Source organism: Phalacrocorax aristotelis, chromosome 3 (assembly GCF_949628215.1).
Source record: "Phalacrocorax aristotelis chromosome 3, bGulAri2.1, whole genome shotgun sequence".
NCBI lineage: Eukaryota > Metazoa > Chordata > Aves > Suliformes > Phalacrocoracidae > Phalacrocorax > Phalacrocorax aristotelis.
The window spans coordinates 6,976,928-6,993,213 of record NC_134278.1 but is presented as its reverse complement, the minus strand read 5'-3'; the positions used below and the strand labels follow the sequence as shown (position 1 = coordinate 6,993,213).

General features: G+C 42.7%; 1 protein-coding gene across 5 annotated transcripts in view; it reads left to right on the top strand.

Annotated features, from left to right (window-relative positions):
• The window catches only part of ADGRF5 (adhesion G protein-coupled receptor F5), a 48,061-nt gene extending 32,382 nt beyond the window's left edge, over window positions 1-15,679 (top strand). For all 5 annotated transcript variants that reach the window (XM_075086665.1, XM_075086661.1, XM_075086663.1 and 2 more), the window contains 11 exons: window positions 113-277; window positions 406-624; window positions 869-1,087; window positions 2,273-2,422; window positions 3,732-3,928; window positions 4,900-5,079; window positions 7,174-8,541; window positions 9,480-9,521; window positions 9,616-9,675; window positions 13,511-13,595; window positions 14,685-15,679. In XM_075086665.1, the coding sequence (XP_074942766.1) occupies window positions 113-277; window positions 406-624; window positions 869-1,087; window positions 2,273-2,422; window positions 3,732-3,928; window positions 4,900-5,079; window positions 7,174-8,541; window positions 9,480-9,521; window positions 9,616-9,675; window positions 13,511-13,595; window positions 14,685-14,764 (2,765 nt within the window). In that variant the 3' untranslated portion in view covers window positions 14,765-15,679. The remainder of the gene's footprint in view (window positions 1-112; window positions 278-405; window positions 625-868; window positions 1,088-2,272; window positions 2,423-3,731; window positions 3,929-4,899; window positions 5,080-7,173; window positions 8,542-9,479; window positions 9,522-9,615; window positions 9,676-13,510; window positions 13,596-14,684) is intronic.
• Window positions 15,680-16,286: the final 607 nt, after the last annotated feature.

Here is a 16,286-nt window from a genome sequence, read left to right as displayed (position 1 = left end):
TTACATACAAACCCACAAGGACTTCCTTAGCTAGAGTGATTGCTTGTGATTTCCAGAGGCCAGGTATTTTTGGACATCCATAGCCCTTCAAGGAATGTTTATTTCTCTCTAGGAGTCTCCAGTTTCAGTGAAAACTGCACTGAATACAAGCTCAACATCAATGAATCACTATGCCCACCTGAGAAGTCAGGTACAGTGACGACATATACATGTGAGCTGCAGACTGGACATGGTGCCAGGTACAGTCAAAACATCAGTGTGACGTACCTCCGGAGAGGTAAGAGTCAGGGAGCAGACCATTAGCTCTTTAACACGTAGGTGGCCTCTGTGGCACATGCCACTTGCAAGCAAATGATTATAACAAGTGACTTTCAATAATATGACATTTATCTTATGTTGTCCTAGCCCATGTAACAATAACTTCAAGCATAAACTCATCAGTTTCCGAGGGATATGAATTCAATCTAACATGTGAAAGTGATGTGAGCAATTATGAGAGTATCAGTTGGAAAATCCAGTCTGGAAATAACACAAAAACTGTAGACTGTGTCGCATGCATCAAAAATAGCAAATTTCCAGCCACGTCTGTGCTAAGAGTGGAGACTGCCACACAGGATTGGAGCGGTGAGTGAACCTGGTTTGTATTGGCTACAAAGGCAATGAAATCTCCATACTAGGTGTTTTACAACAACCCTAGCTGTGCCACAGTAAATAAAAAAAAAAGAATTAGAATCATAACTGCTGGAGGACAGCAAGACATGATGCTGCCAACAACACTGTACTTGTTTGGTATTAGGGCTCATGACCACGCAAAAGCTGAGGAGCACCTCTGTTGACGGATGCATGGTTTTTGTGTCGCTTCTTTCAGGCACCTACATCTGCACATTCTCCCAGAAGTACTTGGAGAGTTCTGCCAATGTGACAGTAGACATTATTCCATTGCCTCTGAAGCAGGACATCCTGATAGACCCCATTGTAGCACCTATACAGTGCAAAGTGCAACAAGCCCTTGAGTGCTGCATAAGTGCTAACACCATGGAAGATTACACTGTTAGATTCGTGGTTCACCAAAACGAATTCCATGTTGGTAAGAAACAATAAACTTGCAGAATCACTAGTTCCACTATCTGTCAAAACCCAGTCCTTTGGTTTTATTTTTCAGTTAGGTCCATGTAGCCAACTCATATGTAGTGTTATTATGACAACCCTCAAGTACTCCTGAGAGTGTTAGAAAAGGGTAATGGACTTTTTTTAAGATGGCTGCTATGTTTGGCAATTGTGGCTGAGATCAATAAAAGAGCAACTGAAGTCACCTCTGTAGTGATAAATACATAATAGATAAATTCAATGTTTGGTTTGCCTTGCAAGGCAGTGAGAAGTGAGCATTCTCATCACTGTTCAGATTAGAATTTGCTGAACTCGATTTATTTGGTTTTATCTTCCACTCTGCCACTTTTTTGAACTGAGTATCAAGGAAACTTAAGAAGATGATCTACTAATTCATGAGAAGTGTGTAATAACACACCAAGAATGCAATTCAAAGAACTATTCTATTTTCTTCAAGGATACAGGTAACATATCTTTAACAGCACAAAAGCCTAAGCTTCTGTCTTCAAGTTTAGGGCAGTTCTGCAGGTTCCCTGGCATGTTTTTATATACGGGTTTTCAAGTGGGGTACAAAACAGTTAATTTGAAAAAAGCAAAGAAGAGTCACCTAAACTAACTCAGAAAACACGCAGGAGTGCAAAAACAACAGGCTGAAGTGTAAAGCAGGTGGAGACTGAGGGGTCCTTTTGTTGCTGAGAAAAATGCCAAGATCTTCTTGGAAGAGATTGCAGTCAGGGACCCTCAGGCACAGGCATACTGCACAGCAACCGAGTGTGGTACAGATCCTGACTTCAAAAGAACTATGTAAAACAGGAAAAAAATATCCTAGCCTAAATGAAACATCTGTGGTAGAAGCAGAAGGAGGAAGAGTATTCTCCAAAACAGTTTCTAAAGCGAATTTTGGTTCCTGCACAGTAAAAGAGGGTTTGGGCAGGATTTGCTCATACACCGGTAATTGAAGAGGTACTGATCATGCAGCAGCTGCCAGAAGATTTATTAACCGGGGAGTAAGAGCCATAGATGAATGTACAGAAAGGAAGTTTTTCCACAAAGGAAGTTGTTTTCTGTAGGACCCACAGAAAAGAAAGGTTTGCAGAAGATTTCTGCTGTCTGCTAGCTGGTTGACCCCAAATCTGTGTTAACCTATCTTAATCCTTCTATACAGGGAAAAAGAGAAAAGGAAATTTGTTTTGCTACATGTACAATTACACAGAAAGAGAATGCAGCAAAGAAGAGCTCATGGCATATTGCAAGTTTATTAACCGCATTGGACAGAAAGTCAACAGTCGTAGTATAAGACTGCACCCAATACCTGGTAAGAAAAAACTTACTATTTAAATATTAAATATTAAATATTAAATTAACTATTTAAATGTTAACTATGAAATCCTAGTAACTTGGTTAAATCAGGTGCCACAAATTTTTCACTGGTGACACCTAACCAGAGCAGGTTTTGTTAGCCAAGAATTTTTGTGTCCTTTTTTGATGGGAAATTTTGAAATACAGAGGTAAATATAAATTTTGCTGTAATTTTAAAAAATAAGTAGACAAGATGTTTTGTCTTTCCTGTATTCAACAGTGGCCCCAGTATGTTCCTAAGCAGTTATAGTTCAGCATTCTTCTGTCCCTAACTTCCTTCTGGTGCAGCCTGTACCAAGCTTCATCTCCTGTGTTGAAATGTGGTCACAAAGCTTCCAGCTTGCGCTAACAATTTAACAAGGATAAAAGATTGTGGTGCCTCAGTAAGAAGTTATCTAGCTCAGGAGGTCAGCCTGTGGGAGAGCATATCCACTTTAAACACAAGAATGGCAACCTCCATGAAGCATTCCAGAGACCTGGGCTGAACCAGTTTCCAGTCAGCTCTGCAGGAAATGCTGTGTAATTAGAATTCAACATTGCTAAATCCAGCTTTGATATTTAGTTCTGACCAGAGTTTGGATATTTCAGATTCTTATTCTACACTGGAAAGAAAGAAACGTTGGATGTCCCCATAACGCAGAAATTTTGTTTTTTCCACAGAGCGGAGTCTACTGTTTAATCACTGTATCTGGTTAGATTTCGGTCTGTTAAGCAATACATATGAAGACACTTGATTTACTTTAATCAGCAGATACTTATTGATACGACTAACCCAATCAAAGCCAATTAGCAAGACTCACTGTTCAGCAAATAAAGGTGTTAAGACCTCACTATCAAGGTCTTAATGAATTTCTTATTAGTTCTACAGCAGCACTGAGTCCCTTAGCAGAATAAACTTTGTGTGAATTACTGTTCACATAGCGGCCAATATAATCCCACTCCACCCCTAACCCTCCACCCCCTCCCACTCCATCTAACCCTGTAATCTAACAGACAAATCCTAAAACTTTGGGTATTGGTTTGTTGATTTGATTCAGTACTCAAAAACAAGGGGATTTATTCCATTTTCTTTTTAATTTCATTATTCCAAAAAAATCAGGAATACAAGACATATGCGCCCTCAAAGGTCATAATTAGTGAAGAGAGCAAGATGAAATCCTAATTTAAAGACTTCTGAACTTCAGGAAGTCACAGGTTTGATGGGTGTAAGTTATTTATCTCCCAGCTTCTTAGTTTTCTACTCCTATGTCTTTTTCTCAATACAGGTAGGGAAGTCTCCTGCTCAGACAGTTTTGGCATTGGAATAGAAGGGGCTGTATTAATAAAGCCATGTCGTGAGTTAAATAACCCAGATAATTTTACCCAAGGCAAAAAAATTTACAAGTGCTCCAACAAATCATGGAAGCTTGAAAGAAATGACTGCCTGTCTGTAGCAATAAGCAACCTGCTGATTAGTGCCAAGGTAACATTTATGAGTTTTCTAGAGGTCGGTGGAGGGGGGGAGCAGGTAGGAGACAGTAAAATTATTGTTGGGTGTGGTTTTGCTTAACATAATCTAAAATATATAAAGCATTAAAAAATAAAATATTTAAACTATATTTTAAAAGGTATAAAGAATGATTGGATATACCTACACAAGTTAGTGAAAGAGGCTAGGTCCCCTTCTCTGGCCCAGAGCCCATGTGGCACTGCACGGCTAACAACCATACACATCAACACTCTCTCCCCGAGACAAGGTGACTTTGTCCGTGGTGTCCAGCGGCAGCAGTCCCTGGGCTGGGGTGTTCCCTGAACCATGCTCAGGCATTGCCTCAGTGAATGCTAGTTGGCACAAGCCCAAAGCATGCTACAGCGCACACTAACAAAAATGCAGTAGGGACAACCCTGGGCCACTGCTCAACCTCAGCTCCAGGCCCTGTTTAGCGTGCCCCTCAGCTGCTACGCTTCACAGACAGGTGCCGGCCCTCGGTTTTCAGCCTAGGTATCCTATCGTAGTGCCCTTCGCTCCTACAAACCACCCAGAGTCACCCTTCTCTCGGTGAGGTTAGATGAGAACAATTATCTTTCTTTTGTCAAATACTTATGTTTATTTTAGTAAATTAGGCACAGCAAGGTCCTGCCCAGGGGTACAGCTACTCATTTACATATTTTCTTAACTAGCTAGATTTCTAGATAATATGGTTTGGGCCCAGGCCAACTATTTTCTCCCCTGAAATATCCAGGAGCAGTCTGCAGGTTAGCACAGATGAGAGACCACTCTCAATAGGCGGTTAGGATACCCTGCTCTGGGGTGTCACAGAGTTGGGCACAACCAGCATGTCTACAGCGACCCTGGCTCTGTTTATTTTACTAGTTTAGGGGTAGCCATTATGAAGGAGGATCAAGCTCCAGGCAAATTGCACACATATAATGCACTGTTATCTTTTGTTCCAGTCCTTGGTCAACAGTCCTGAGGCAAAAGCAAACCTACCTAACTACCTTGCAGAACTTAAGGAAAAGGCAGAAAAGGAGCAAAGCACAATAGACAATTCTCCTGCAAACCTAGGCGCAATCGTTACCATCCTGGATACGGTCTCCTCTATCCCAGCAAATGCAGAGGAGCCCACTATTAAAGTAAGGATTTATTTTATTTCTTACCTGTATTTACCTAGCCCTTTGTCCCCTTTTGTCACAGAGGATGACATTTACCCTGAAGAAATTTCACAGTTAGTTATTGCCAGGAATGGGAAAGTATTAAGGGAATGAGATGAAATGACAGCAGAGGTGAAATGACGGAGAAGATACAGAAGAGTTTATGAAAAGTCAAAATTATGAAAACAAGGAGCTTATGCATGCAAGAGAGACTGCTGTATGCTTAGCAACTATAAATCTTCTGGGGACCCATAAATGCCTCTAGGATTCTAAGTTAGAGGAAAGGACATGGAATCCTTGGGGAGGAGTGGCTGGAAAGTGCCCGGCGGAGAAGGCTCTGGGGGTGCTGGCTGACAGCCGGCTGGGCATGAGCCAGCAGTGCCCAGGTGGCCAAGGAGGCCACCAGCCCCCGGGCTTGTGTCAGCACTGGTGTGGCCAGCAGGAGCCGGGCAGGGATGGGGCCCCAGTGCTCGGCACTGGTGAGGCCCCACCTCGAATGCTGGGCTCAGTTTTTGCCCCCTCCGGAGAAGAAGGACATTGAGGTGCTGGAGTGTGTCCAGAGAAGGGCAATGGAGCTGGGGAAGGGTCTGGAGAGCAGGTCTGATGGGGAGCTGCTGAAGGAGCTGGGGGTGTTTAGTCTGGAGAAGAGGAGGCTCTCTACAACTACCTGAAAGGAGGTTGTAACAAGGTGGGGGTTGGTCCCTTCTCCCAAGTCATTAGTTACAGGACAAGAGGAAACGGCCTCAAGCTGTGTCAGGGGAGGTTTAGATTGGATATTAGGAAACATTTCTTTACTGAAAGAGTGGTGAGGCATTGGAACAGGCTGCCCAGAGAGGTGGTGGAGTCTCCATCCCTGGAGGTGTTCAAAAACACTTCAGGGCATGGTTTAGGAGACAAGGTGATGTTGGGCTGACAGTTGGACTTGATGATCCTAGAGGTCTTTTCCAACCTTAATGATTCTATGATTCGATGAATGACAGATGAAAAGCTGGACATGAACCAGCAATGTGCACTTGCAGCCTAGAAAGTCAATCATATCCAGTGCTGCATCAAAAGGAGCACGGCCAGCACATCAATGGAGTTGACTCTCCCACTGTACTCTGCTTTTGTGAGACCCCACCTTGAGTACTGCATCTAGCTCTGGGTCCCCAGTACAAAACAGACATGGACCTGTTGGAGTGGATCCAGAGGAGAGCCATGAAAATGGTCAGAGGGCTGGAGCACCTCTCTTATGAGGACAGACTGAGAGAGTTGGGGTTGTTCAGGCAGGAGAAGAGAAGGCTGCGGGGAGACCTTGTTGCAGCTTTTCAATACTTAAAGAGGACTAATAAGAAAGGAGGGGGCAGAATTTTTAGTGGGGCCTGTGCTGACAGGGCAAGGGGTAAGAGTTTTAAACTGAAAGAGGGTAGATTTAGGTTAGATATGAGGAAGAAATTCTTTCCTGTGAGGCTAGTGAGACACAGGAACAGGTTGCCCAGAGAAGTTGTGGATGGCCCATCACTGAAAGTGTTCAAGATCAGGTTGGATGTCCCTGCCAATGGCAGGGGGGTTGTTCAAAACCATTCTGTGATTCTATGAGTAGGAGCAGAAATAAAAAAAAGCGTTGAAATAAGGAAATTGATCAAGCAAGGAAAATCAAGTAGATGTTATAACAAATGTATGATGAAATATATTTTAGAAATACTTGGAAACCTTGAATGTGAGGTACAGAAGAAAAGCACTACTCTTCTGAAAAGTGTGAAGAGAGTTGATGTTTTGTATCTGGAGAACCCTACATGAGAGACAGCAAGAAATCAAAGGTAGCACAAAGGCTGAGAAAGAAGGGAAAGAAGGCTGGAGAAGAAAGAAATACTAAGTAATGCATTAAAAAAAAGCCCCACAGCTCTAGTTTTGGAAACCTTAACTTGAAAATAGAGCATGCAGAGTGTTAACTGAAGGTTTAATATGAATTGAGCAAAATAAGAAAATGCCGGTCTTTTTCAAAAGGCAACTCTAGGACCATGCAAAAATTACCATCAGAAACAACAATGATTTGTATGGGAATTCAGTAACAGCATTATTCTGTTGTTGTTCCAGAATTTCCTCTCCACAGTGGACTTTATTGTTGCTGATTCCACAACTGCAGTTTGGGAGGACCTGAATAAAGAGGAGGAACAAAAAAGTTCTTTGTTACTGCGTTCAGTAGAAAATTTTTCCCTGCACCTCCAACCAGTCAATAATACCATTCCTTCTGTCTCTGTAAACACTCTTCAGCTACAAGGTATAGTTGTCACAGAAAATATCACCACAGACTATAATAAGAGCTTCCAGAGTACAGAAAACCTCACAGTTAACGTGCTTATTGGTGAAATGGAAATTCAGACTCTAACCCCAAATTCAACCATTGTCAGTGTGATGTACTCAAAACTTGGACGTATTTTGCCCCAGAACAAGACTGGGTATGTGAATGGCTTACTGGTAACAACAACTGTTAGCAGCAACAGAAGCGAGCAGTTCGATGTTAATATGACCTTTGCAAAGAAAAACTTGTCTCTAAAGAAGCCCCACTGTGTCTTTTGGAACTTCACACTCAATCATAGCGGGGGATGGGATACTTATGGTTGCACACCCACAGAGATAGAAGATCATGTCATTTGCTCCTGCAATCACTTGACATCATTCTCCATTCTGATGTCACCTGATATATCCTCCCAGACAATCATTGAAGATTATATTACCTACATTGGCCTGGCCATTTCAATCTTGAGTTTGGTGGCCTGCATTATAGTTGAATCCTTAGTCTGGAAATATGTGACAAACAACACAACCTCCTACATGCGCCATGTCTGTATACTTAACATAGCTATATCACTCCTGACTGCTGACATTTGGTTCATTGTCACTGCCTCCATCAATGACCAAAACCAACAGATGAGCAGAGGTATCTGTTTTGTGGCCACCTTCTTCATCCATTTATTCTACCTGTGTGTCTTCTTCTGGATGCTCAGCCTGGGCCTCATGCTTTTCTACAGACTGGTCTTCATCTTCCATAACGCAAGCAAGACTGCTCAGAAAGCAGTGGCATTCTGGCTGGGCTATGGGTGCCCCTTTGTCATTGCAGTCATCACCATTGCTGTCACACTGCCAAAGAACAATTACACCAGAAAGGATGTCTGCTGGCTCAACTGGAAGGACAGCAAAGCTCTCTTGGCCTTCATCATACCTGCCCTGATCATTGTGGCCATGAATTTGTTCATCACTGCAGTTGTTATAATAAAAATACTGAGGCCAACTATTGGGGATAGGTCAAACAGGCAGGAGAGGAACTCTTTGGTTCAAATTGGCAAAAGCGTAGCTATCTTGACACCACTGTTAGGCCTCACCTGGGGATTTGGTCTTGCCACTGTCATCAAAAAAAGCCATCGAGCTTTCCACATCCTCTTTGCTCTGCTCAATGCTCTGCAGGTGAGTTACACGTATGTATGGTTTTGTTTCCTCTGTGACCATTTAACATGTAGTGAAATTCTTGCAGTGCTGTGCTTGGAAGGGGAATAAAACCAGCTTGGGAAAGCTCAGAGTTGCCTTACACATCCTTATTCTCAAAGGGCTCTTTGGGAAACCCATTCCATGAATTCAGCAGTATTTCACATTCTTGGCTGCCTTAACAGATGTGCCTTATAGGTAAAGCTGACATAAAGATAACTTCCAACTTTGCCAGTAACTTTGGGAAGAACTTAATTCATGAAGAACAGGAAAATAGCCCTATTATGTTCAGGTGGGCAAGCTTCAGCATGTCTGGTCTCATTTACAGTGTGTCTGGAGGCACCATATTGTGCTCTTGTGGGTTCAAGTAATGGGGGAGAATAAACAACGTGAAAGCCACCAAGAACAGCTAAGTAGTACTAATAATAAAAAGAGCTGACCAAAAAAGACATGATTCAGAGTTTTCAGTTAGGATGATGTTTACAACAACGTATTTATGTGGCCAGTAGGATCCCAGTCCAATGAGATTTCTTAAGGACACAATAGTTACATATACTCTCTCTCTTAAGACTGGCTTCAAAATAGTATGCTTTAGACCAAACTCACTTACCTTTTATACCATGAGCCTGCTAGCTTATCTGGGGAGCATAAGGAGGACATGTCTTCCTTCTTCCAAATGTTTAATGCTAGCAAACTATCTGTGTCACTTTTGTAGACCAGACATACACAGAATTTAAGTAGGCCAGGCCTGGACAACTACCACATCAGCAGTGCATTATGTGAGACGCAGTTAGAAAAATGCCCGCTACCAAAAAGTTCAGAGTTTAAATAGTCAACATGGACAATGTTTGAGATAATTAAGAGGTACTGCAATTAAAAGGTTGGTGTCATCAAACTGCATGTAATTATCTGTCTCCTAGGGTTTATTCATCCTGGTGTTTGGGACTCTTTGGGACAAGAAGGTAAGAATTCAAACTATTTCTATATTATGTGAAAATATGGTTGGAATTTGAACATAATTGCTGTTTTTACTGATTTTTTTTTATTTACAAATAGATACAAGAAGCCCTGCTGAAGAGGAATTCAACATCCAAATGGAGTTCGCAGCAAACAAAGGTTAGATCCTTGACCTAAGAATGTATGTCAGAGTTACTGCTTAATAATCCAACATTCTCCAAGTGTCTTTTAAGTCAAATGCACTTCATATTCTGAATTGTTTATTAGAACTAGTCAGAGAAAGAGAAGACACTAACAACATAAATATGAATACAACCCCTTTTTCAAAGTTCATTATTTCACCTATAATTGGAAAAAAATTAGGAGATTGGTGGACATTTGCTCTAAATTCCACAAGAAATAAATGACAAAATGTAACGGAGACTTTAAGTTAGAAGACAGGAAATTGCAGTGGCACTCTTACTTATTTACAATGTAAGAGAAATTAAAAGGGGAATTCTTGGGGAAGACACCCTTCAGCTGTGAGCAGTAAAGGATGGAGATATTGTGACATGAACTCATGAGACAAGGAGACAGGTTAGCCTCCACTTTATGCTGGGAACAGAAAACAGAAGAAAGTATAATTCTTTTGTCAAAATCATGTTTATCTGTTGCAAAGACTCAGATTTCAATGAGTAAAAGATAGAACATAAATGAATGTGGTTCCTGGACCAAGTGTTCCGGACACACTCCTAGAAGAGGAGAGACTTGTGTTCCATCCTCAGCAAATTCCTGCGTTTAACCCAAAATAATCAGTGCCTAAAAAAAAAAGGAAGAAGAAGAAAAGAAATACTGTTGCAAAGAGGGACTAGATCCTTAAGAAAGATCCTGGAAGGTTTCTCTTTCATGCTCTGGCCCAATGACTCTTACACTCCTCCCTGCATTGAAGCACAGCTTGAATAGGCATCTGGAAACACCTCTGCTTGGGATAGGCATTCACATTAAGGGGGGAAAACAGTTCGACTGCCATCCTTAAAGGAAAAAATAAAGTTTGCACAGTGCCTCAGGAAAATGGCTGCTGAGGAATGCAAATAGGACAGAAAGCTGGGCAGTGTTCCTGCTGAGCAGAGATGTCAGCCTGAGGTTGGAAGGAACATCTGAAGATCATCTAGTCCAAAGCCAGTGCTCAAAGCAAAGTAAGCTAGGGCAAGTTGCTTATGACATTGTCCTGTCAAGTTTTCACTATCTCTAAAGCTGGTAAACTCATTAAGTCTCTGGACACAAAGCTGTGGTGTTTTCCATGAAAAACAAAAAGATTTTTATTAGGATTAAATGGAATTTCTTCCATTTCAATTTGTGCTCCAGAGACCAAGACTCTGAAAAAAAAATGCTCAGTGGCTGTTTGAAAAGAGTAAAACAGGGCTCAGCTGATATAAGCCACTGGGCAGCCATGTCTTGTGTCTTGTGTGTGTCTTGTGCCAGACACACACCTGCTCCCTTCACAGAATCACAGAATGGTGGGGGTTGGAAGGCACCTCTGGAGATCATCCCATCCCACCCCCTGCTTGAGCAGGCACACCCAGAGCAGGGGGCACAGGGCCGCGTCCAGGCAGGGTGTGAATGTCTCCAGGGAAGGGACCCCACAGCCTCCCTGGGCAGCCTGTGCCCCTGCTCTGGCACCCGCACAGGGAAGAAGATTTTTCTCATATTGAGGTGGAACTTCCTGTGTTCTGACTTGTGCCCATCGCCTCTTGTCCTGTCATTGGGCACTATTGAAAAGAGACCAGTCCCGTCATCCTGACACCCGCCCTTCAGATATTTATAAGCATTGGTGAGATCTCCCCTCAGTCTTCTCTTGTCCAGGCTGAACAAACCCAGGTCTCTCAGCCTTTCCTCATAAGGGAGATGCTCCAGTCCCCTGATTGTCTTCGTAGCTCTCCGCTGGACTTGCTCAAGCAGTTCACAGAATCACAGAATCACAGAATCCCAGGTTGGAAGGGACCTCAGGGACCATCTAGTCCAACCTTTCTAGGAAGGGCACAGTATAGACAAGATGGCCCAGCACCCTGTCCAGACGACTCTCGAAGGTGTCCAACGTGGCCAAGCCAACCCCTTCCCTGGGGAGATTATTCCAGTGGTGACTGTCCTCACTGCGAAAAATTTCCCTCTGGTGTCCAATCGGAATCTCCCCAAGAGCAACTTGTGTCCTTTCCCCCTTGTCCTCTCCATGGGACTCCGTGTAAAAAGGGAGTCTCCGTCTTCTTTGTAGCTGCCCCTTAAGTACTGGTACATGGGGATGAGATCCCCTCTGAGCCTCCTTTTCTCCAGGCTGAACAAACCCAGTTCTCTCAGCCTATCCTTCTATGGCAGCTTCCCAGTCCTTTGATCATCTTGGTGATCTTGATCATCTGACTTTCCAGTCAGAGGGCCTCCAGCATGTCCTGGCTGGGTTGTTCCTGCATGGGGTTCTTCCTCCCCAGGGACAGGAGGACTTCACCTTTCCCTTTGCTGACCTTCATAAGATTCTTGTCATCCCACTTCTCCAGCCTCTTGAGGTTCCTCTGAATGGCAGCAGACCCGTCTGATCTATCAGCCACCCCTTCCAGTTTTGTATCATCTCCAGACGTGGTGAAGGTGCACTTTTCCCATCATCTATATCATTATAGAAGAAGTTGAAAGAGCATTGGACCCTGTACTGACGTCTCTGCATGCCCCTCCAGCAATGTGCTGAGGGCCTGGAAGGAGTCAGCCTGTGTTGTTGTTTTAAGTGCTCCAACCATGTGGCACATTCAGATCTTGTGTAAGGATGAGACAGGAAAGATGCAGTTTCTGCCTCATATTTCTTCATTTAGGATCCCCAGAACCATCCACCTTGTTGTTTTTTTTTTAAACTGGTACTCTAAGTATTCCAGCATTTTCTGCAGGAGAATTACTCCTGGGAATCCAGATTTGGAAACACTTCCTAATGCATTTTTAAAGCATCATTCCTTCTTTCTGGCTTGAAAATGACATCTGCTTGAGGTAGTGCTACTCTAACTACAGGAAAAACTCCTTTTTCCCAGGAAACTGGAAGGCAGGCAGGAATAACAGATACAACTACCATTAAGCATGTCAGTTTCTTCATTCCCTCCTGTACTGACACATCCAGCAAAGTAGAGAGAACAAGTTGTTAAGTCTTGGACCCCAATTCTGAATTCCTTTTCAGACAAAATCTCCTGGGCCAGACACTTTCAACTCTAGTTGACCCTGTGGAAGTGGCTGCAGGCAGTGGGAATTGGCATGTTTCCTTGGGAGTTCTGCTGATAAGGAATAAAGCAAGATCAAAGTCTTTGATCAAACTTTTTAGTATGTGATTCATTTCACTCTTCCTCTACCACCTTCTGATATAGGTGACAATGCACAGAACTGCTTAATTTCCCCCACCATGGTACAACATCATGAATGGAGAAGGACTGAAGAGAAAAAGATGTGTTTTCCCTACTTTTTTAATACATCTTTTGGAGGAATCCCATTAAATTCTCAAACCACTCCAGAACAAAAAAAGAAACTTCCTTTCAGCAGCAAAAAATTTCTTCCTGCCCATCTGGACCATAGAGAGTTGTGTTACAATGCCCTCTAGTGTGTCAAGTTAAATTTGCCTCTGATTATCTCATGCTACTGGCCTTCCAGCAACCATCCACTGGCATATAAATCTTAGCTTTTCTGGCTACCTTAATGGATATACTCCCTCATATAAGGGACCAGAACTCTGTACCATCTGATATGACAGACTCTGGAGGCTAAGCTGTCTTCCCTGGCTGACAGTTAGAGACAGGCTGTTTGGGTCCTGTAGTTTCTTTTAAAGTTGATCTCCTTCATTGCCATCATAAACATGCAAATGGGTGAATGTGATGCCTCACAAACATCCAGCTTGTACTACTGAACAGCGTTTTACTGTAACCTTTCTTTTCCCCCCTGAATGTGGCTACAAAGAAAGGTCTAAGCTTCTGACAAAAAGCAATTTTCTCTCTTACAGTCAACCTCTCTGATCCTGGTGACTCCAATGCTTGCTATGAGCTATCCATTTTCAAGAACCTTTAACAACTTACGTGGGAAAACAGGTATGTGACAATAGATATCTCCTACCGAAACACAAACAAGGTTTTTCCTGCATTCTCACTCTCAGGATCTGTCTATCCTATCAACCTATCTGTAGATCTGTAGATGATATTTCATCTTCTGGTACAAAGGAACTGTAATAAGTCATTGGAATCACTTGCATAATGGGTCATGACTGTAGCATAAAGCATAAAGATAGCGGCATAATTGTCCAACACTAAAACAAATATTGGATGCTGGCAAACCTGCTAACTGAGCTTTGTTTTGAGCTTTATGTTATCATGACACAGTGCTCCTCAGTTCATTGACCCTTCACCAGCTTGGAGTTGCTTCTTCAAAGGTTCTCTGGCAGTCATTTTACGGATGTCACCATTTCAGTTATGGCTTTATTTTGCAAGAAGCGTTGCTGAAAATATGAATAATTTCATCCCTAAATGTGAAATCTTTGTATCCAACCATTGCTCAGAGAAGATGGTGTCATTTGGTCAAAGTGGGATATTGAAGGAGTTTAATGTAGGCAAGGAACTGCTTTTTAAGAGTTTATTAGTCAGATAATCGAACAAGAAGTTGGTCTCTGACTGTGAGTTTACAGTAAGTTTACATGAGTACACTAGCCAGATACAGAAGCTGCCCACCACAAGATTGAGACCTGCCCACAACTGCCTTCCATGCTGCCAGCTGAAACTCCCATATTATTAGCACTCTCTTCCACGCTCTGCACCTGGGCCCTGTGCACCTGGGTCTTAGTTTAGAGCCTCGTGGTCACAACAGGGAGAGAGCTGGGATTCATCTCAAGAGCACATGTTCTAGATGCGTCCGCATGCTCAAGGAAGACCAGTAAGTCCCTCCCTTTGTGTGGCTAAATCACTACTCTATGGCATGATTGTCAATTCAAGCTGACATATCCTTGCTGTGTCACCAAGCATGTCGACTTCTGTGGTTGCTGGTATTGCTATAAGCCAGCTTACGGGCTGCAGACCACGTCAAAGTGACCTGGGTCATCAGGAGAGGTGTAACTGTCCTTACTTTGCCATACCAACATGTTCCAGGCTATCTGTCCTTGCATCTGACTAGTATGCTTTGTTTTGCAGGAAAATACAGAGTGTCATCTTCAGAGCCGTCCACCTCTTCCTCTGAAAACACTTCCAAGTCATATTCTTTGCTTAACTGAGGCACTGCAAATGCTAAATCACGTAACTCTACCCTTGCGAAGACACACACAAAAAGCACCTGTGAGCCATCAGGAAGTGGACTGCTTCACTTTGACTAAACTGTGCCTTGGTGCATTCCTCTGGAATAATCATTTCTGGTTAATGTGTAAGGCAGGGAAGCTTTGAGAGGTGGAATTTTACAGGGGCTGCCAATCCCAGAAAAGATTACAAGGTGTTTCACACTTAGAAGGATTTGAAGGCCTTTAAGTGCCAGAAAAGACATTGGGAGTGAAGAATTTTCAGCCTTTAAGATGGTGCTTAGCACTGTGCAGTACTGAGCCATGAATTGCAGTGCTATACACAGCTGTTGTGCAGTGGCTTTAGCATTTCCCCTGTCAACTCTCTGAATGATTCCAAAGGCCCGTGTAGATACACAAGTACCTCATAGCTTCTCTCCTGTCCTCATATTAGAGTCTGGAAAGACCATAGGGCATAGTGCTCTCCACTTTGTATTTCAGACTTTCTGGAACCAAAGATTCACAGCTGGGAGGGTCCATTTCAGACCTTCAATTTTGACAGATAAAATGAAGACTGTGATGATTCCTGCGTGGTCTTCTTTCAGATGTACCGAAAGCTCCATGTGGCACTTTTTTGAAGAAAAGGAAGCTTTATATCCTTAATTATAATTGTCCTTCCTTTGATATCTAATGTGCTAAGACAGATGGTTGCTGCCCTCTACCACAGAGGTGACTGCATTTATTTAATGCATAGCAATGCTAAGTATGCAAGGAGTCTTTTGTGTAAAGTCTGTATGTTTGGGTCTCCTTTCAGGGGAGAATCACATTTGGAGGTCTCAGAGAGTCAACTCTGCAGTGAATATAAACCACCATGTGCCAGGCAGGATGAAAGGTTTTGCATAAATTATTGCTCTAATACTACATTTGTGGAATCAGTTATTTCCAAGACGCTATACCTTTAAAGGCAGGACCCCTGTCATAAGCAGAGGGCTATAAGAGAGGCTGCAAAATATTTATAGTGCACATAAATGTTATAACACTTAATGTAAAATATGATAGATGGAATTGTGAAGATTTAGGTCTGAGGCCAATATCAAATACTGCTGTCAGGTGGTACAGCCCCATTTGGTTACTGGGAATCAGGCCTATGTTTACCAGTGGTGAACCTATTCCCAGGGCTTTGGGATGAAGCAGGATGAGAAACTGTTACCTACAATTAGAGGCATGTGTGATAGTTTGGTACAGGCAGGTGGTGATGACTGAAGACAATGAACAAGCATCAATCAAATCTATTATTCATATTGAAAACAGTTTCTTTTTGCTTGAAGATGTAGATATAATACTAGAACTAGAACACAGTTAGAGATTAAGAAATATTTGAAAATTCAGAATCTCTTTGAATGGTATGGCCAGTGGAAATTTGAAAATCAGACCTTCACACATTATCCCAACCAAAATTTGCCTTTGGACAGCCACCCAGAGTAGGAAGTAGCTTGTGCAAAATTGATGTGCTGCGGAACGATCC